General features: G+C 38.3%; 2 protein-coding genes across 5 annotated transcripts in view; both read left to right on the forward strand.

Annotated features, from left to right (window-relative positions):
• The first annotated feature begins 1,782 nt into the window (after positions 1-1,782).
• LOC135090154 (sequestosome-1-like) lies at positions 1,783-18,057 on the forward strand. 3 transcript variants are annotated; one of them, XM_063986559.1, is made up of 7 exons: positions 1,783-1,907; positions 12,443-12,641; positions 13,029-13,187; positions 13,464-13,639; positions 14,011-14,866; positions 15,119-15,532; positions 15,736-18,057. In XM_063986559.1, exons 2-7 carry the CDS (start codon positions 12,467-12,469, stop codon positions 15,873-15,875), a joined length of 1,920 nt encoding a protein of 639 aa, XP_063842629.1. In that variant the 5' UTR covers positions 1,783-1,907; positions 12,443-12,466; the 3' UTR covers positions 15,876-18,057. The 3 variants fall into 3 exon arrangements, with proteins under 3 accessions (XP_063842629.1, XP_063842630.1, XP_063842628.1); XM_063986560.1 differs by lacking the exon at positions 1,783-1,907 and adding an exon at positions 10,928-11,269 and having other exon boundaries at positions 14,011-14,785; XM_063986558.1 differs by lacking the exon at positions 1,783-1,907 and adding an exon at positions 10,931-11,269.
• A 708-nt stretch (positions 18,058-18,765) lies between these two features.
• LOC135090156 (6-phosphofructo-2-kinase/fructose-2,6-bisphosphatase 1-like) overlaps positions 18,766-21,901 on the forward strand; it is an 83,027-nt gene continuing 79,891 nt past the window's right edge. For both annotated transcript variants that reach the window (XM_063986565.1, XM_063986561.1), the window contains exon 1: positions 18,766-19,910. In XM_063986565.1, the coding sequence (XP_063842635.1) occupies positions 19,811-19,910 (100 nt within the window). In that variant the 5' untranslated portion in view covers positions 18,766-19,810. The remainder of the gene's footprint in view (positions 19,911-21,901) is intronic.

The following is a 21,901-nucleotide window of genomic DNA, read 5'->3' on the forward strand; positions in this document are numbered from 1 at the left end:
TTTTCTAGTGTTTCAATTTATAGTGATCCTACTTTACATACAACTTATATGGACTTCCATTATCAAACTATAGGACAGTCACTCAGACATCTACTTATCTCAGCTGTTTGTCTATTTCAGTCTGTTTTGACAAAACTATTTCCCGGTTATAGTTTTCTTGATAACCTTGTTTTCTTTCCATCTACCCTTTCTCTCTCTCTCTCTCTCTCTCTCTCTCTCTCTCTCTCTCTCTCTCTCTCTCTCTCTCTCTCCTTCCTTTTCCAAGTTACTATTTAACATTGTTATTATTGACCGTATGTTATCAGTTATCAGTGACTAAATCAAGAATCATATTCTCCATTAGCAGAGGTTTAGATAACTAGGGATCGAAGATCGCTGATAGAAGCCACTTGAGTGATTATCACGTGTCTACACTGTTTGAACGAGTCATAGTCTTGGGTTTGTTACTTTTGACACTCCCAGAATCTCTCTCTCTCTCTCTCTCTCTCTCTCTCTCTCTCTCTCTCTCTCTCTCTCTCTCTCTCTCTCTCTCTCTCCACCCAGGGGCCCACAGGCAAGTGTGATTGGTGCGTATGAGTGTGTAGTGCTTTGGGCCACCCCATAGTATTGCCGGCCTCTAGTACCTATAGAGATTGAAAGATGTTCTTTCTATTCGTGCTTTCATTCATATTTAATCATTTCTTTGTCTATCTATTCATCTATCTATGAAATATGAAAAAGATTTGCGAAAAGGGAGGAAAAAGAAAATAAAGTCTACTTTAGATCATTGCCTCAGCAAAAAAAAAAAAATAAATAAATAAAATAAAAAAATAAAAAAAACAAATATATAAATAAAATAGATTAAAGAAAAATAAAATAAAATAATGAATAATGAAAATCTGAAAATGAGACCATAATAAATATATTACGTCATCTTTGGGAAAAGGATCAATAAAAAAAATACTAATTATATTTGTGGTATTTGAAAATAATTATGAGAGAACGGCCAGTGCCACACTGGGCGGTCGCGCCATACATACCCTTCCGCCGCGATGACAATCAAATAAAATATATCACACTGGCCTCGCGGCACCGCGTGGTGCTGCCCAGCACCACATCACGCTACGGCAGGATCGCTCTGCCGCGAAAAAAAAAAAAAAAAATCGACTCGGTCACTTTTTCACACTATTTTTACTTATTTATTTTTTCTGTCTTATGTTCCCTCCGCCCCACCCACCCCCACCTTTTTTTCTTGTAACCCACCCCATTTAAAAAAAAATTTTTTTAATGTACTTTAAACCTGCCGCGCGGCAGCTTCCTAGCGCCTGTGAGGACAAAGCACACTTAGCACTCGTAGTGGACACTTCAGCGGTCCCGCCGAGCGGTATTCAATCTACTGTAATTCTCCCATTATCTCCATGTTTGTTTGTTAGTTAGTTAGTTTGTTTGTTTAATATCCCGATGCTCATTGGTGTAATGATTGCATCAGCCCAGAAAATTAACCCTCTTAAATATTCGGCAAGTCAAAATTCATATTATATGTTTAATGTGAGTTTATTATTCGATTTGGGAAGTTGATCACCACATAATAACTTTTCTAGGGGTTAACAATTAATGTCTCATCTGACTAAGGAAGAAAACATATATTAATTACCCCGGGAAGAACATTATGCCCCCACCATTAAATTTTTCCACATTTCTTGATCGATTTCACAAATATTGTATAACAAGGGAGAATAGCGAGGAAATTAAATGTTATCACGGTGGCAACTTGCAAGCCAAAGTTGGCAGCCCCAAGAGCGACAGGCTCACTAGCTAGGGCTAGGCATTGGGCAATAATTGGCAAAAGCTGGCATCCTTCGGGTAGAGACACTTTACCCTCTCTCTGGTCTTGACGCTACGCTCACCGCCTCTTTCCTTTGCTACAGGTAAATTACCTTGAGGTTAGAGTTAGATAAAATGTATAACTATGTATATGTGTTAGAGGAAACAGTGACAATAGTTTGTAGTAAAGAGAAGGGTAATGAAGTGATTACAAGTGAGATATATAATGTACCAGCACAGACACCCCATAGGCCTGTAACGTCACCTTCATCGCTTGTCTACTTCGTTACAAGATGTAATTGATAAGCTGTGTGCTTTTATGTAGGTAACTTTAAGTGGAAGTGTCAAGGAAAGAATGCCTGGTAATGCAGTAGGGTGAGAAGGCGGTGGTGGGTGAGTGTGGTTAAGGTAGTACTTGTCTAGGACCAGTTTCCTGCGAGAGGAGACGGGTAAGATGGCGGTCAGGGTAACGCTCCGCTGAACTGTAGCGTATGAAGAGTTTCCAAATGGAATATATCGTGGTATCGAGCACGTAGGTTGTGAGGCACTGTCGCTGGACCTGTCAAACTTTCGCCCCGGGTGAGGGAAGGGGGGGGGGGTAATTCTAAATTGAATTTTTAGGAGGCAGGAATGCCTATAACTTAGGTGGACACATATGTTAAATTTAAGTGTTAAGTTTCTATGTTCTGGTTTGTTCTGGTTCCCTTAAGTCACCATGAATTGTGAATGCTGAAACTTTTTTTTTTTTTTTTTTCTGTGAGACAAGGTGAACTGTTTTTCTTTTCTCCCAGTTACACCCACCCATTTTATTAAATATGAACTACGCCTACAAAATAAATACTCCGAAGAGACATCAGTGCTTGTAAATATAACCATAGTAATGCAGCGTTAAAGATATTATATGGTAGCGTTACTAACACTACCATATAATTATCTTTAACGCTTGGATGTTAACAAGGATCAAGATAAAGAGTCAAAGGTAAGGTATAAGAACAGAAATATAACCTGTTCTAGTTGTTAAAAAAAAAAAGTTTGAAAATAAATAGTATTGAAAGGATTTTTATTTATTTATTTATTATTTTTTTTCCGGCACCACACTGCTGCACCCACGCACCACCATGTTACACGTAGATTTATTTGTTCAGTGCTTGCAAGAGAGGCCAGCTTTCTGGGGAAAAAGTTTAAGAGAACATGCAGGTAAAAGTGGGGTCGTGTGGCTTCGCAGTTCAGTGTGACACCGACCTAAAGCGAATTGAAAATTGTAGAAACACTAATGAGCGGGAGTTGTTGGTAATACGTAATTACGTACAGGTGCAGACGTGTGTGGCGGTTGCAGTGCCATTAAGCCACTTTGCGTTTGTTTAACAAAAGTTGCCATGGCAACCCTGCCAGCCATTTCAAAAGGAAAAGTGAACGTAAAATACTTTTGAGGTAGTCATATAGATGGATGCCCCTTCTTCATCTCTTGTTTTAAGTGACTGCTTAAGTGGAAATAAATATGAGAGCTTAGGGTGCGTGTACAGAGAACACTGGTTTTATCGAGTGAGCTACTGGCACTGACCAGTGCTGGTTTACAGTGGTGTACCAAATTGCTCCCAGGTCAAAATTTCTCTGGGTGATGCCACTGCACAAGTGCACCATCATCCAATTATTATATATATATATATATATATATATATATATATATATATATATATATATATATATATATATATATATATATATATATATATATATATATATATATATATATATATATATATATATATATATTTTTTTTTTTTACAAACTGGTATTGTTTAATTGTGTGTGGATATGTTAGGACAGGAACATAGCAAGTAAAAAAGAGTAGTGAGTGATAAAAGAGCACCAAAACTTACTCCTTGTGCAACTGTACAGTCCTACCGCCATGTTTTGTATTCATGTATTTTAAGTATTATCAGCATCAGTATGGAGTTTTATTAATAAATTACTAATGTTTCAGTGCCTTTAATTAATATGTTATATTAGGAATGGAGCAAATAAACAAGAGTAGTAAGTATAACACATTTGATACAGGTTTTAATGTTTCCTTGTTTCTTACTGCATCGTTCTAAAGACTCGTTATTTTACAAGAAAGAGTGGGGAATGCTTACATGTACAATTATTGAGACTGGGCATCAATGAAAGCATATAGACCATTAAAATTGTTTTTGCTGTCTCGATGAAACATTTAAAAAAGCACATGACTCCCATATCAAACAGACAGAAATGGAAGCAGGCAACAATATCTAGTTTGATCAGTAGTGAACACGTGAAATCCTACTGGTGAGTCTGTCTTAATTATCTGGTACTCAGAGTAAAGCAAGAAATGATAATTTTACACAATAGTTATGGACCATTCTGAGACAAAGTTCTAACCTCCAAGTACTCTCGTCCATTCCCAACACCCCTAAAGTCCCCTTCACGTCACTAACCTAACATACACCGTGAGATTTTCCATTTCCTAACCTTGCTATTACTCTGGCAAATAGTTTCCTGTGTACGTACTTTCTATAGTATTCAGGAATTCATAAATAGAATAAATAAATTGACATTAGCACCAACATGGGAGTTAGGCTTTTCTAAGACATGATAGCTACTTGTTTCAGTGGAGGCACAACCAACAGTGGGAATGGGTGAAGAGAAAAGAAAATGTAAATCTGTAGCATCAGTGTTAATACTTGTATTTTTTTCTTCTTTTGGCCTTTAGATCATGGTTTACCAAGGTAGAGATCAGTGGCATCACCTTAGTCACATCAGCCTCTACATAAAAACAGGAAAATATTTAGAATTGGTTGCAGAGTATGAAAAAGGTGGCATACAGAAATCTGCTTGGAATTTTGTGGTTATGCCTCCTTGTCTTATTAATGCAATATGTACCATTTTACTTGCTTTTACTTTACTTTAAGTCTGATGGCTTTTACTCTGATTAAGTATTAAAGAAATTGTTTTTCATGTAGCTGTTATAGTTATACATGCAGTACATGAAATAGTGTGTGTGTGTGTGTGTGTGTGTGTGTGTGTGTGTGTGTGTGTGTGTGTGTGTGTGTGTGTGTGTGTGTGTGTGTGTGTGTGTGTGTGTGTATACAGTAAAATCCCTCTTATCCGGCATCAACGGGACCACCGACATGCCGGATACTTGAATATTACCGGATACTTGAATAGAAGTGAAATTATGTCCACAATCACCACCCTACACTCACGCATCTTACCATAACAAAGATCAGCTGATCTGATCAGCTGCTTAAGTGTAAGCACAACACGCTTTCTCTTTTCTACAACTTTAGACATGATGAAGGCGTCAGGCGATAAACAGTGCACACGCGGGACTGAGTCACTGAGTAAACACAGTGCAGTGGGCCGCGGGTGGCGCGAAGCAGTGCGCTCTGGTGGCGAGGGGACAAAGTATGCCTCGCGCGGGAATTTTAATCGATATTTATGAGTACACATTGATTTTTTATTGATTTTAAGGCTCGGGGAAAAATGTACCGGATACTTGAAGCTGCCGGATACTCGAATGCCGGATGAGAAGGATTTTACTGTATATATAATATATATATATATATATATATATATATATATATATATATATATATATATATATATATATATATATATATATATATATATATATATATATATATATATATATATATATATATATATATATATATATATATATATATATATATATATATATATATTTTTTTTTTTTTTTTACGACAACAAATCCTGCCCTTCTCACAGTGGACCTTTATCTTGACTCACTTCTCCAAGTCACTACCTACATTACTTGGTGCAGGGCTTAACTGCAGGTTACAAGGTCCTTCTGGACTCTTGCATCCTGTACACAAAATGGTCACAGCACCAGGTTCCGCTCCTCTTCTCTGCTGCAACTACTTGGGTCAACCTCTCTATCTTGCCTCCTGCGCAGTATAGTGCACGTTCACCTCCCGAAAGTCCTGGCTTCCTGTGGTGAATTACACAACTGAGGTCATCAGCCTGTTTCACCTTCCAACAGACAAGGGAATATTACAACAACAAAGTCACTCTCAACAGCTGGGAAAGAATCAATAGCCATGTTCTAGGAGGCACAGCTATGAAAAGCAACAAACATCTATAAGATATATAATATTCTATGGAATATCGCCCATTATGGAATACCCACCCCACATTCCATAGAATATTATCTCTCCTGCCCTGCAAAACCATCTGTGTCTTCTCAGAAGACGAACCACAGCCACCCAGGATCGACCAGCCTCGGAAAAGAAACAGACGCCACCACACCGCAGAGACTCAGGTGTCCTCTAAGCCCAAATCTCCCTAAAGGACACTGGAGCCTAGTAACATTTAACAACACAACAACATAAACACAAACAAGCTGCCCCCTAAGCAGAACAGTCTACTAACCGCTCACAAACATGCCAAATACTTGACTAGTACAGCCATGGAGTTGTTGTGGGAGGTATCTCTTTACTTATGAGATACTACAATCACAAGCAGGCTCTTGCAGATACCTATTTCTCACATAATATCAGTAGGGGCTCCCTGTTATACAGGTCAAATAGTACAATATGTAACTAATCGCCCTCTAAATGTAAGCACGCAAATTTTCGAACCCTTACCATGCCTCAACTTGCACATCCTCCCCTTTCAGCAAACAAACAACTAAGGTACACACTCTACCAGTGTGCTCTCAGAGCCGAGGAGAAGTCACAAGACAAAGGGGGTTGTACAGGGATGGGACAGGGGAGTGATGTGTTGTGCACACCTGCCACACACTACGAGCAATCATAGTCTGTTAACTGCTCCAAAACTTGTACATTGTATTTGCCGGGGGCAAACACCTTTCATAAATTAACATCTACACAAATAAAACTATTTCAACCTATACAACACAAATTATAATTGCAAAGTCCCAATTAAATGTTCTAGTTACCCAGTAACACGAAAATACACAACCACAAAATAAACAAGACAAAATAAAGTAACGATATCAAACAAAAGAAAAACCATATATGCTTCTTAAACTCCATGGTCTCCCCAAATCCTTTCACTCCTATGAACAGGGGCAATCCACGTAAATGCCCAGCTTAACAATATATATATATATATATATATATATATATATATATATATATATATATATATATATATATATATATATATATATATATATATATATATATATATATATATATATATATATATATATATATATATATATATATATATATATATATATATATATATATATATATATATATATACAGTAAAATCCCGCTCATCCGGCATTCGAGTATCCGGCAGCTTCAAGTATCCGGCACATTTTTCCCCGAGCCTTAAAATCAATAAAAAATCAATGTGTACTCATAAAATCGATTAAAATTCCCGCGCGAGGCATACTTTGTCCCCTCGCCACCAGAGCGCACTGCTTCGCGCCACCTGCGGCCCACTGCACTGTGTTTACTCAGTGACAGTCCCGCGTGTGCACTGTTTATCGCCTGACGCCTTTATCATGTCTAAAGTTGTAGAAAAGAGGAAGCGTGTTGTGCTTACACTTAAGCAGAAGGTAGACATTTGTCGACGATTAGAGAGAGGTGAAAGCAGACAGCAACTAATGGCGGAATATGGTGTGGGCTCATCAACTATTCATAACATTAAATCCCAAACGAAAAAGTTGCGGGATTACATGAAAGCCACCGGCACCCCAAAGGCAGCGGAAAATCGTCACACACTGCAGTATCATCGTGGTGAAATGATGGACAAAGTGTTATACGAGTGGTTCAGCTTGAAAAGATCAGAAGGAGTCACAATTACAGGCCCAATGCTACAACTGTGTGTTGATGAGTGTGAGGTGGCAGCGCGGGTGGCGACGCCCGGCACGGCGATCAGCTGATCTTTGTTATGGTAAGATGCATGAGTGTAGGGTGGTGATTGTGGACATAATTTCACTTATATTCAAGTATCCGGCATGTCGGCGGTCCCGTTGATGCCGGATAAGAGGAATTTTACTGTATATATATATATATATATATATATATATATATATATATATATATATATATATATATATATATATATATATATATATAATAGCCATAAGCATATAGAAAAGCATTCATAAATTGAGAGATAAAGTTGTCCACACACACACACTATATATATATATATATATATATATATATATATATATATATATATATATATATATATATATATATATATATATATATATATATATATATATATATATATATATATATATAATAACCATAAGCATATAGAAAAGCATTCATAAATTGAGAGATAAAGTTGTCCACACCTTATTTTCTGCAAGGAGAACAATACTACGGACATCTGGCGGCTGAGAGCATGAACTAGAAGTCGTGATATCTCCAACTTGAATTCAGATGTCCATCAGTAATCAGTACGCGACAAACCTCCCTCTCTGCCTGGCATGTACTCGTAAGTGGTGGTGGTGGTGGGAAATGAAGGAATATTTAGAAAAGAGGAATTAAAGAAAATAAGATCGTAAGTAGTAGCAGTAGTGGAAATAGTTGCTGTAGTTGATGTAGTAGCAGTAGCAGCAGCAGCAGCAGCAGCGGCGGCATCATACTACTACTACTACTACTACTACTACTACTACTACTACTACTACTACTACTAATAATAATAATAATAATAATAATAATACTCGCAGTAGCTAATAAATAATAAAACAAATAAAAAGCTTGAAAATTTTATAATAAGCAACTGCGAATTTTTTTCATAATACTAAATATATTTTTTTCTCACTTATAAATAGCTGTCATGTACATTTCATTATTTATTTATTTATCTATCCTAAGATCAAGAGCAATACAATATTTTGATTTTACCGCTACAACTGATCACAAGCCTTCATGAGTACCCAGCCCAAGCCACCGCTCTCCTTATATTTACCCCTCATTTTAGGATATTGAGGCTTCGTGGGATGCTGGTCGGCGAGGAGAGGACACGTAAATAAAGTTGCATCTTATAACCGTCTAAATAAGTAAGAAATAATGGTAAAGTACGAGGTTTTATTTGAAATGGTGTAAGAACCAATTTGGGTATTATCCCAGAATCACTACATGATTACTCACTTCAACTTTCGTGACGTATCTCATTGGCAGGAGCTCCTCGTACTAAATATTTTGAACCCCATATATACAGTACGTGTTGCAAATTAATACTAACGCCGCCAGCGATTTTTGAAAATTTATTGACTTTCTTTCGAACGTGTTAAGATTTGGTTAGTTACGTGGGCAGGTAGGTTTGCTTTAATTTGGCTTGAGCTGTGCCGCTCAGAACCACGCACGGCGCGCAGATATGGTACTGACTACTGATTGGCACCCGGCGGTCTCGCAGTACGGTTTTGCATCCCATTGTGGCACAGGCCTAAAGCTAGTAGAAAGTTACAGAAACAGACTAGTGAGCGGGAGTTGTTTATATTACGTAGTTACGTACAACTTGTGACTTGTGTGGCGGCAGGCGCTGACTCACATCCATGCACAGATATTGTATATCATCATGGAGGCGTATGCACTTATGAAAATGTACGGATAAGATGATAAATAAATACTGAAAAATAAAATGACAATGATAGTAATTTTTTTCTCTCTCTCTCTCTCTCTCTCTCTCTCTCTCTCTCTCTCTCTCTCTCTCTCTCTCTCTCTCTCTCTCTCTCTCTCTCTCGGTTTCACACTCCTTCAGTTGAGTGATGATGATGATGATGATGATGATGGTGGTGATAGTGATATTAATGATGTAAGTAACATGTAGTAGTAGTAGTAGTAGTAGTAGTAGTAGTAGTAGTAGTAGTAGTAGTTGTAGTAGTTGTAGCAGCAGTAGTAGTAGTAGTAGTAGCAGTAATAACAATAATGCTAATGATGATGATGATGATGGTGATAGTGATATTAATGATAACAGTAACATGTAGTAGTAGTAGTAGTAGTAGTAGTAGTAGTAGTAGTAACAATAATGATAATAATAATAATAATAATAATAATAATAATAATAATAATAATAATAATAATGATAATAATAACAGTATTATAATAATAATAATAATAATAATAATAATAATAATAATAATAATAATAATAACAACAACAACAACAACAACAACAACAACAACAACAACAACGACGACGACGACGACGACGACGACAGCGACGGTAATAATAATAATAATAATAATAATAATAATAATAATAATAATAATAATAATAATAATTATTATTATTATTATTATTATTATTATTATTATTATTATTATTTATTATTATTATTATTATCATCATCATTATTATGATAAAAGTATCAATAATAACAAGAACAACAACAATAGTAATTGTAATGATAACAACAACAATAACAACAGCAACACATTAATTTAGTTTTACCAGTACACCAAAAAAGATTAGCTACCTGTGACTCAAAGACAGTACTCTTCGTACCACTTGAGAGCTGACTCAGATACTTGAATTACTCGGCTAAAGATAAAACCATTCTTGCGACATCCCATGTAAAAACACACACACACACACACACACCATCAAGTCATGTGTTTGTGAATCACATGAAAAAAGGAATCTAGCCCACATTCCGTATGGAGTTTAAAAATAAGTCATGATTTGTTAAAATCACCGGAAGCAGCAAAATCCTCTTTGAACTTTCTTTTCCTTGCCAACAGAAGAGCACGAAAAAAAAAAAAAAAAATCATTATTGTTCTTTGTTTGTAAACACGAGAATGTCTCAGCTGACTGTCAACACGCAGACCAAACTGGAATTCTGGCACTATTATTTCCAAATATCTCAAGACTTCTCATCAAACGAAAAGAAGATCAGAAGGGGAATCTAACCAAGGAAATTTATTCATTAGAAGAATATATTATTATTTTTTCCTCTATTGCGTAGGATAAATTTATCGATATAATTTATGGCATCTTCAGGTCACGTGATAGTGACAAGGCAGCAGCAGCAGCAGCAGCAACAGGGATGGCGAAAGCTGATGCAATATTTAAAATTGCTTATAGAACAGCATACGTATTGGGAATAAATGAACGTACTGTACATATATAGAAAGAAAAGAGAGGGAGAGTGATAATAATAGAAATGAGCGAGGGAGAGAGATGTAGACAAAGAAGCAGGGAGAGGAAGTCACAAGAAGAGGATGAGGAAGTGAGGGCAAGTGCCGAGTAACAACACGTATACGAACATACAGAGCAGAGGTGACGTCAGGCAGCCATTACACGAGTCGCTGCTGGAACCTTCCCGTGTCCTGTGCTTCAATTGAGCTATGTCACTTTGCTGTATATAGTGACTGGAAGGACGGGCCCGGCATTACTCGAGTGGTCGGTGGTAAGAAGTGAGGAGTGTTGACTGAGCTGAGGAGTGTTTGGTTCGTCTTTTTACTTCGGTGAGTATTGAACAAGATGGAAGCACGTATAAATATAGTTTATGGGGTGCAAAGATTCAGTATATAGGGGAAGAGTAATAAGACAGGAGGTATAAAAGTGTCATTTCATATTTCATGGCTATCTACGTCAGCATCCACCCGTGTCCATCAATTCATCTCGTCTCATAATACTTCTGAGTTTGTTAACATCTTATTATCGTTAACTCAAAAGTGATATTAATAAACCAACACAAAATATTGTCATTTGAAAGGAGTAGTGTAGAAATAAGTGAAAATATTGCCATTTTTATACATTGTTTGCTCAAGAGGGAAATGACGTAGAAGTCTTTGTCTGAAACGAACATGTATTTTAGCGTATAGAAATATCATCTGGTGTATAACACGTACGTGGTAGAGAGATTGGCATATGGGAAAGTGTTTTACTGTACTTCCTGGTGGTGTCAGTGAGAATGGTGACGATTTTTAACACTGCCAGTCTGCCACATCACCAGCCAGCAGTGCAGGGGTCAAGGTGGGCTGGCCATCCAACATCCGCGTTGATGTAGTGACACCATTATCGCTGTTCAGCTGCAGCTTATACCAACACAGTGCTTAGTTACTACCAATACTTAGTGTTCGATCTCCCATTTGGAGTATTCCTATCTCCAACATAATCGGAATAATGGATATTTAATGATTTTTTACATCTTACTGGAATGCATCAGGAATTTAATCAATACTGTTTTGCTATAGGATTGATGCATTTTTGAGTGATTTATACAACAATTTTTGTCACAAGCCTTTATGTTTAATGTTTATCAAGTATGCAATAAAAAATAATATTAAGTATGTGCACCTAGATTATATAATTTGTTGCCGATAAATGTGAAGAGAGTAGTATTTATTTTCAAAGAAAGAGATTGAAGAAGTTTATCTTTAATGACTGCTGTGACAGAAGAAAAGTATAACAGAAAATTTTGCATTTTAAATTCATCATTTATTCACTATATACATTATTTATCTCAAAGATGTTCTGTTATAAATGTAATGTATTGTAAACTTATAAAGCACTTCATGTTGGTCCTGCTATGTATTGGCAGAAATAATAGAATAAAATTAAATCAGTTTTTACTGTGGATGAGTAAAATAATAGTAAATATTCCATCTTAAGTATTGTACTGTGCACTCTTGCAGCTTGTGGAGCAGTAACACAGCACCATGCCTGAGGAGGCCAGCATGAGCTTCAAGGTGTACCTGGACTTGGGTGGAGGCAAGCAGGAGGTGCGGAGGTTTGGCCTGCCAGAGACTGTGGCCACAAACTACAATGTCCTGCGGGAGAAGATCTGCAGCATCTTTGGTCTCTCTCACCAGGATGCCCTTCTCTCCTGGAAGGGTGAATGCTTTGTTATTGTTATGATGTACAAAGATGCTGTTTTAGATTCAAGTTGTTAGCCATAGTTCCTAAACTGAGGATGCAGCACCACACAACCCTGTGGTTGTGGTGCATTAATTAATTTAATGTCTGACTTGCACTAACATACTGTCACCCAATCTTAACAATGTGACCTCAGTGATTCTCAGGAAGTCAATCAAAGCAGATCAGATGATGTTTTGGAGGCATTTTCTCTTTGTCAACCTCTCTTGAACACAACCTTATTTTCATATCTTCCACTTTCTTAGCCACAATTAATTTAAATTTCCCCCTCTTGCTTTCTAATCCTGTGATACTTTCTGCTGTGTGCAGAATAAAATGCTAACTATATTTTTATGCTAATTCCAGATGCTGAAGGTGACTCCATCACTATATCCTCTGATGATGAGTTGATGGAGGCTGTAGCAGACAGTGTTAGCAACTCGAGTGTTCAGCTGGTGCGCATCAGTGTGGTGGAGGGCAACAGTCGCTCCCAGCTTGGCCCCAGCAGTCCCAGTGGTTCTCAGGGTATGCTCTTAATTATTTGTGTTTTAACAGTAATGAATGAGGCTTGTGCATCATCTCTGAATACTGTTTTATTCTGTTGTTTTTGAAGCTGTCTTAATGTTTCCAAGCTTTTCCTTTTGTACTGCTGCCTCGTGGAACCCTGTTTTGTCCATTCCTTTGGCAGGTCTTAGGAATTGACTTGAGATATAGGTAAATAGATGGACACTGAGTGGCCACAGCATGCATAACATGTTCATTTGTTGTGTTCCACTGCCTGACCAAAACTACTGATCATAGGTAACCAGCAGGGTGATGTGCATCCTGGAGTGACCTGTGACAGCTGCAATGGGAAGGTTCAGGGCTTCCGCTACAAGTGTGTTACTTGCCCTGACTTTGACCTGTGTGGTGCGTGTGAAACCAAGGGCCAGCACAAGGAGCACAGAATGATGCGCTTCCCCAAACCACAAGATGCAGTGAGTAGACTTAATCAGTATTCATATATGAGTTGTCCAGTGAACAGTTTTTTGGTATTACTTCAGGTGAATTTCATTTTTATGAAAAGTTGACTTGTGAACTTTTGAAGTTACATCAGAATGATTTTGTAATTTGATTTGTACATATAGAATTTGCATTCATAAATAAAATCAACTTGTTACAAAAAAAAAATAGATGCATCAAATGGGAATAATTCAGAATATGTGGTTGTTAACTGTTTATGAATTCCAAGTTTGTGAATGTCTTTGCAGAATTTTAAGGAATGTAATTAGTTTTTAGATTGAGATTTGTCTATTTCCAATTATTAGAACAAGATGTTGTGGTAAAGTATAAAATTGTGTGTGTGCAGGGAGGCCCTTGGTTCTTCTGGAAGGAGAGTGAAGATGGACCAGGCCACTTCTCAACTCACTTTGGGATGCATGGCAAAGGTGGAGGTGGAGGCTTCTCCTCTTCAACATCATTCGGCGGGTGTGGCGGTGCTGGAGGCATGCGTGGTGGTGGTGGTGGTGGTGGTGGTGGTGGGGGTGGTGGTGGGGGTGGTGGTGGAGGCTGGTGGGGAGTTGGTGGTCCCCGTGGCCGACACTGCAGACGGGGACACGGTGGTCGGGACCGTGGAGGCTGGCCAAACTGGTGGGGCCGAAGCTGGGGCGGCAGGAACTGGGCTGGCTGTGCTCAGGGACAGACAATGAGCTCAGACTGTGGAGGTCAGCAGCAGCAGCAACAGTCATCATGTGGCCAGTCACAGCAACAGCAGTGTCAGAGCAGTGGAGGTTCCCCAAGGGATGACCACCAGTGTGAGGCTGCCACATGCCCCTTCACTGGCCAGGAAGCAGAAATGCCCACCCCTGAGCAGGTAGCAGAGGAAGCCAAGCACATGGCAGAGCAGATGGCACAGCAGGCAGCACAGCAGGCCCACCACTTTGCCTCACACTACGCCTCAGACCAGCTGGCCAATGTAATGCGAGGAATCTGGACTGCTTGGACTGGCCAGCAGGGACAGAATGGCACCACCACTTCCAGCTCCTCCTCCAGCTCTTCCCACTCCCATTCCAGCAGCACAAGTGGAGATGCCCCCAAGGAGAGCACATCAGCAGAACAGGAGAAGAGCAAGGAGGCCAGACAGAGTAAGGAAGCTCCATGTTCTGCAGGGGAGGAATATCTTAGGAGTGTTGGTGAAACAGTGGCCAATATACTAGATCCTCTTGGTGAGTTTCATCAACATTCTTGGATGTTGGGATATGTGAAACAAATGATATTAGTGGCTGTAATTACCATTGCTTACTATTTTTCTTCAGTATCACATAATAGATGGATTTAGGTTGAGGGTTCATCGTATCATATAAATAGTTCATGTAATTCTCTAATAATCTCACTTGATAAGCAAGGGATATCTTTCGGGCTCATGAATTATACCTACTACATGTGATCAACTCTGTTTTTCAACTCATTCACCACAGGCATTGATGTGGAGGTTGCTGTGGAGCACAACGGCATCCGACAGCGGTGCAGTCTTGGAGAAAATGTTGCTTCACCCACACCTGCCAGCCCTGCCAGGGAGCCAGAGTCTTCAGTAGCATCTGTGGCATCAGGGGGAAGTGTGCACATGGAGGTTCAGACAGAATGTCCCTCAGGAGCCCAGAACAAAGATCTAGAAGTCATGGATGTATCCAGCCCAGCTCCAGAGGCCAGCCAAAGTGGTGGTGAGCAAATGGAAGGTCAATCTGGTTCCCCTGAACCTGAGGACTGGACGCTGGTGAATCAGGAAGCCTCCAGTGAGGCTTCTGCTCCTGTGTCAGATGCTGCACCTCACACAGAGCAGGGAGAGAAGAAGGTTTCCTACCCAGATTTGACTGAATTGACACCTCATCCTGGTGTGTAGTCTGCTGTTTTATTGAGGCTGTATTATCTGCTTATGGAGATTGGTAGATATTTTGTATTGTGTTTTCCCAACTTTAAAAACCTACAACATTGCGTAGTACTTTTTTTTTATTTAACAGTATATGTGTTTTTGGGTGCATGTATTTGTATAGTTACTATGATTTTATAACGTGTAAAATTGTGATCGCTCACACAGATCCTAAGATACAGCGAGCCCTGGAGCACATGTCAGCAATGGGGTACAGCAATGATGGAGGCTGGCTCACCAACCTCCTGGAGATGAAGCAGGGAGACATCAACCAGGTGCTGGATCTTCTGCAGCCAGTCAATAAGTAGTGTGGTAGGGTTGCTGCAACAAATGGCTGTGTTTGGTGGGTGTGGATTAGGTAGTTATTGTAGACAGGAAATTGTGTTAATGTGAACTGTCATTACTGTTATAAAGGATGTAATAGTTTATAAAGTGCTAATTCAGTTCTAGGAAATGGAGAAAATAAAGTTTGATATTTTGTTATAGGCATGCATAAGGTATTTATTCATAGAAACAGTAAATTGTGTTGGAATAATATAAACTAGACATAGAAAGTGCTAATTCATCCAGATATGATGAAGAAATTACTGCTGAATACTTTGTGTAGAGTTCATAGCATATAACTTGGTAATGTTGTGCAAGTATAAACTCTTTAAGACTACCATAAAGGAAAACATGGTACTATTTCATTCACAATGGAGAAAGTACCTCGATATTTTTTTTGTGTAGATGAGGATAAGCACCATATATATATATATATATATATATATATATATATATATATATATATATATATATATATATATATATATATATATATATATATAAAGGTTTGTTGCTGTACCAAAAGGCATGTAAGACCTTACTTCAGTTATTCTGCTTTTTATAGGCATATTGTCAACATCATAGTGTGAACATTTATTACTGTACCAGAATGAAAATAAGACCATTGGTTATATTGGTTTGCTTTTTAATAGGCTTATTATATAGTCTTCTGTGTGATGCTGATGTCTATCCTGAATGTGCGCCAATATACTACTATATTTATATAAACATGCTTTACTGCTACTACTCTGCTGGTTGTGGGTTCTCATGAGTTTAGTCACTTGTAGTTGCCAGGCAGCAGTAGTAAGGGTCGAACATGATCCTACACGTTTATAGTAGTTAATAAAGTTGATTTCTTGAGTAATAGTTGAAGGCAAACTTGATCTTATGAGTTACAGAGAGAGGAAAGTTGTGGTAAAACGCCACTGTGTTCCTGGTGACTACTAATGTTGTATAAACTTATAACAGTTACTATAAAGATGTAATGGTGTTCATTATAGGGCTTGCATATTATATTTGTCCTTGAACTCAGCAAGTGTTTTTCAAAGTGTTGCTTGGTACACCTTGCACTGATTTATTTAGCATGTGTTGCTTCACACTACTGCATTGGTGATGAGGCTTGATGAAATGTGGCCAGCGTGTCAAGTAGTCTCTAAGTTATATTCAGCGGGTTTATTTGCAGTGTCTAAATCAGTTACAGAAAGCTACAGTTGCATGCAGAGTATCTTATAATATTGTAACGGCAGCACACCTTGCTTTGAAATTGAAAGAAAATTATATTTTTTTTGGTTCCTCATGTACTGTGTATTCATGAAGTAAGTTGTTTCTATAAATCTTTTAAGGGTAGGTTGTAGAAACTGCTACCAATTTTTTTGAAATAAAAAAAATAAAATTGATACGTATGAACCATATTTTATATGTGAAAACTTGTGTTCATTGACGAAATTTAATAAATTGAAAAAAAAATCACCGATACCCTTTGAATAACAAGAAAATACAAATGCTAAAGTGAAACAAACGTTTTACAAATGTAACTGATTGATGCTGTAGTAGAGCGAGATGAAGAAAAGGATATTGAAGTAGTAGATCAGTGTGGATGTGGTAAAAAGAGTAATCCTTTAGAGAGTATTCATAACTAAGAATGCAACTCAATATTTTAGTTCATGAAATGTTTAGGTGGTGAATGCTAAGCTTCTAAAACCCGTCATTCACCAAATACTACCTACACACTGTAATTATATATATATATATATATATATATATATATATATATATATATATATATATATATATATATATATATATATATATACACACACACACACACACACACACACACACACACACAAGTTTTCTATATATCTTCATTTACTACCACGTTAAGGATTCATCAGGATTTATCCTATCGATAGATATCTATGTAATATTGTCTTTTGGCTCGCAATCTTTGCTTTCCAATCCAATGGTTCCATGGGTAGCTCTTTTTCCCCATTTGCTGCGTGAAGTTGTCGCTTCCTGGAAACAGATGCGATGTGCCTCACGGTTCCAAGATTTCAGACTGCAAACGACAAACGTGTCCCTTTCTATGTCATCACTCTTTTTGCGTGTGGCATGGCAGAAATATATAAATATTATACTTCTATTACAAATAAAGCATTTTATGAACATGTGTGTCTAATTGTATCACAGATGAAAACAACTGTTTTGGTCGCGTCACAAACGACAAGAAATCGGACAGTTTTATTTTATCGATAGCAGTCAAGAAACGTTTTCACATACAACTGGAAAAATAATTATTAGCGAGTTCTTACAACTAAGTGTTGCTGTACGTATGCAGTCAATGTAGAATTACGACACTTAATCATGAATAGTTACTGCAGTTTATATTCACATTCATATTACTGTTAAAAAAAAAAAAAAAAGTGAAATGAAAGTCTGATGGTGTCCGAGCTTTCGCCTCGAACTTTTAGGCTCCTCCCATCACTCAAAACGCGAGTTTATAAAAATTATTTAACACCTGGCCCAGCATTACATGCAGATAAGAGAGGTGGGACGGAACATGAAATAATAAAAGCGTATGTTTTCGTGGCGCAACGGAAGATGCCTTTTTAATTTGCATTGTTTTAGTACGAGCCTGAGCCTCACAAGGCGATTTCCCGCCCGATTATTTTATTTATACGTGAAAATACTGATATTCACTGAGAGATGCACAAATAAACTAAATATACTTATGATATAAAGTGTAGATATGTACAGTTAGTGTAATGTACATGGATAATCAATGGACTTTCTTTGTTAATTCTGGAACAAAAGTTGTGAATGTTGCGACTTATGAAAACACTGAACCAAAACAAACCGAGGCTGCTGTGACTGTTGTGGCGGCAGACGGTGCGAGGCTGCTGCTGGGTGTGTGGTGTTCTGTGGCGCTGCGTTCTTCATTCATCGACCGAGTGACACCAAAGGCCACCCATGTGTAGCAAGGTCTTGTTACAAAAATCAAGTGTTTGCGACAACACGTACCCGTACCACAAGGAGTACGGGCTGACGGAAGGCTATAGTGACTCCGTGGTTCTGTGGCTCTTGTAGTCTGATTTTAACCAGCCTAGTAACACCATCACTCCCTGAGGTGGTATGTACACTATTCATATTACTCGAGCAGTGCATTGAGGTTGTACACAACCTCTCTCTTTGGCAGCTTTGGACTCTACAAGCCATTTTAAAGCGAACCAGCGAGACAAAAAAATCAGTACCTTCGAGATTATAAGTGTGACCAAGCACTGCACCTAGCACACGACAATCCAGAAAGTATTGCCCAAAGTGCTCATTACCACTTTCGTTTTCTGTTCTCTGAGCTTCCGTGTTCATCTTAATCCGGAAGGAACTGTACTCGTGTTAGCAGAAGGGTCGGCGCCGCTCACCGTGAAGGTCACTCGGGATATCTGTCACTCCCACTGCAGACAGATATATAAACACCCCGTTGGGAACTGTTCATCATTACCTGCTCCGGGGTGGTGAGGAAACGTGGGTGACGCTCATCCTCAACTCAAGAACTAATACGACTTGGTACAGGCTACAAGCCACACACGCCGCGGACCAACGCCACCCAGCGCCGTTCCTCGGTCTTGGTGCTTTTTAGACTTCGTGACATCTCCCAGGTCTTGAACATCGCGGCACATCGTATCCGTACTAAAGCTGGAAAGACTACACGCGGCAGTTAAACACTGAAACAAAGCGTGGAAAGAGAACACACTGCTGCACTTGCTAATGCGAATTGACCAAGAGACGCAGTTGTTTTTCGCGTAGCTGGTAATTACTGCAACGCACTTCGGTTATTTCCGCGGTTAGAGAAGCCTTGCAAGTTTTGTTGGCGCGTTGTGGCAAGGCACTGAAACACTGCCCATTGAACATTGAACAAGTAATGGCACCCACCCCAACCATGGAGCCGTTATCAGGGGAGGATGAGTGGCGCAGGATGGAGCGAGAGCACCCTGTGATGAGGATGACCAGGAATGATAAGGGTGAGTATTCATCTTACGTTACAGTGCATGTGGTTTATCAATTTACGTAAGGTATTTGTTAACAGTTGTCTGTCCCCTTTCTCCCCCCACCCTTTTTTTTAAAATAAAATAAAATAAATTAATTAATTATTTATTTTTTTTTTGCGGGATCGGGGGGAAGGGCAGTGTCATTGTCATTTTCCGTTTCTCTTGTTTGTTGTGATTGAATGTAAAGTTTAATGAAATTGGAGAAGACAGGAGAGAAGATGTGGATGAAAAGTTTAATTCAATTGAAGAGGACAGAAGTGAGGAAACAGAAGAGAACAGGGATGAGAATGGTAGAACGACAACAGGCATTTCACTCGGAAAACGTGTAACGAGGAGATAAGGAGGACAAAGAGTGTTTAAATGAAGTCATTAGAAAGTCTGATATCAGATTGATTGGTCATCTAATAAGAAGAGGTGATGAACAATAGAAGAGCTTGGGTAATGTTGATTGGGGGAGAAAATCAAGAGGGGAAAAAAAAAAAAACGAACGGGGGAGGTAGATGGAATGGGGGCAACAATATGCGATGTAGAAAAGTAACTGGAGAAGTCTGCGTAGCCAACCGTTGACACGAAGGAAGCGATAAAGAAGGGAAGTTCAACAGAATAATTACTCGCCACACATTATTCTGTGACCGGTTGATGAACGATACATTGCAAGTCACACACACACACACACACACACACACACACACACACACACACACACACACACACACACACACACACACACACACACAAAAAAAAAAAAAAAGTGTTACGCATGTGAAAAATAACATACATTTGAACTTCATTGTTTGTTCTACCTACTCGTTACATGCAAGAGAGAGAGAGAGAGAGAGAGAGAGAGAGAGATTACTGTGATTTCTCTGGGTGTTTGAAATCCTCATCTTGCATGTTCGAGGTGTTTCATAATGTACAACTTTCTCATGTCTATCATTTGTGTAATTCAATCCGAACAAGAAAACAAACAAACTTGCAGATACATACTGGGGTATTTAGTTGCGTATACTTCCTTAACGTATACATTTTACTTAGCTGAGCCACCCCACCTGTCTCCAGTGCTGCAGGTGCTGGTAATTGTGTTAGTTACTCAGCATTGCACGGCTGCGAGACTCATAACACGCCTTTGCTTAACGCATTTTTATCATAGTACAATTAATTTACGCGTTTGAATGAGCGTTTGAATGATATATATATATATATATATATATATATATATATATATATATATATATATATATATATATATATATATATATATATATAGTTTACGTGAATGAAGTGTTAGAAAGCTTGTGGAATTTGCTTTATTGTAATGGTAATGATAATACTTGGGATATTTTTACAGAGGTATAGGTAGCTGTATACAAAATTAGTTAAGACAATAATACACAAGACATAGTAGATACAATTACAGATGCACCAAAATAAGAGAAACAGTACATAACAATAACCACACTTTGTAATCTGTCTTATTTCTTATATGATATTTACTTATTTATTTTTACACGAGCATGATGAGATAAACACTGATATAAATGACCTCTTAAATATGTCAAGGCGGTGAAGTATGGTAACAGCAGACTTCTTCCTTTGCAATACTAACATGCAGCAGCACCGTTCGTGGCTGTACTTGTTTTGCATTAGTGATAGGGGAACACACTGGGTGGGAGGCGCTAGGCATTGACAACAGACTGTGTTAAGGGTGTATATAGCTGGTCCCACGGTTGCATATGACAAGTTTCCTATCCCAAAGTAATGTTAACTCCTTGCAGTCCTAAAGGGATCCTAACTTATCTTTGGTCTCCTAAAATAATTTCTTATCCTTGCTGCCCTAAATAAATCCTAACTTATTATTGGAGTTCTAAAGAGAGCGTAACTTGTCCTTGCTGTCCTAAAGGGATTCTAACATTTTTACTGTCCTAAAGGATCCTAACTCGTTTTTGGTGGGCTAAAGGAAGGTT

Source organism: Scylla paramamosain, chromosome 34 (assembly GCF_035594125.1).
Source record: "Scylla paramamosain isolate STU-SP2022 chromosome 34, ASM3559412v1, whole genome shotgun sequence".
Taxonomy (NCBI): domain Eukaryota; kingdom Metazoa; phylum Arthropoda; class Malacostraca; order Decapoda; family Portunidae; genus Scylla; species Scylla paramamosain.

What these genes read in the sequence shown, in the direction of transcription:
- LOC135090154 (XM_063986559.1), top strand. Translation starts at nt 12,467, where the DNA reads ATGCCTGAGGAGGCCAGCATGAGCTTCAAGGTGTACCTGGACTTGGGT. An exon ending in TCCCCAAACCACAAGATGCA is followed by an intron (nt 13,640 to 14,010) that starts GTGAGTAGACTT and finishes GTGTGTGTGCAG; the next exon opens with GGAGGCCCTTGGTTCTTCTG. An exon ending in CAATATACTAGATCCTCTTG is followed by an intron (nt 14,867 to 15,118) that starts GTGAGTTTCATC and finishes CATTCACCACAG; the next exon opens with GCATTGATGTGGAGGTTGCT.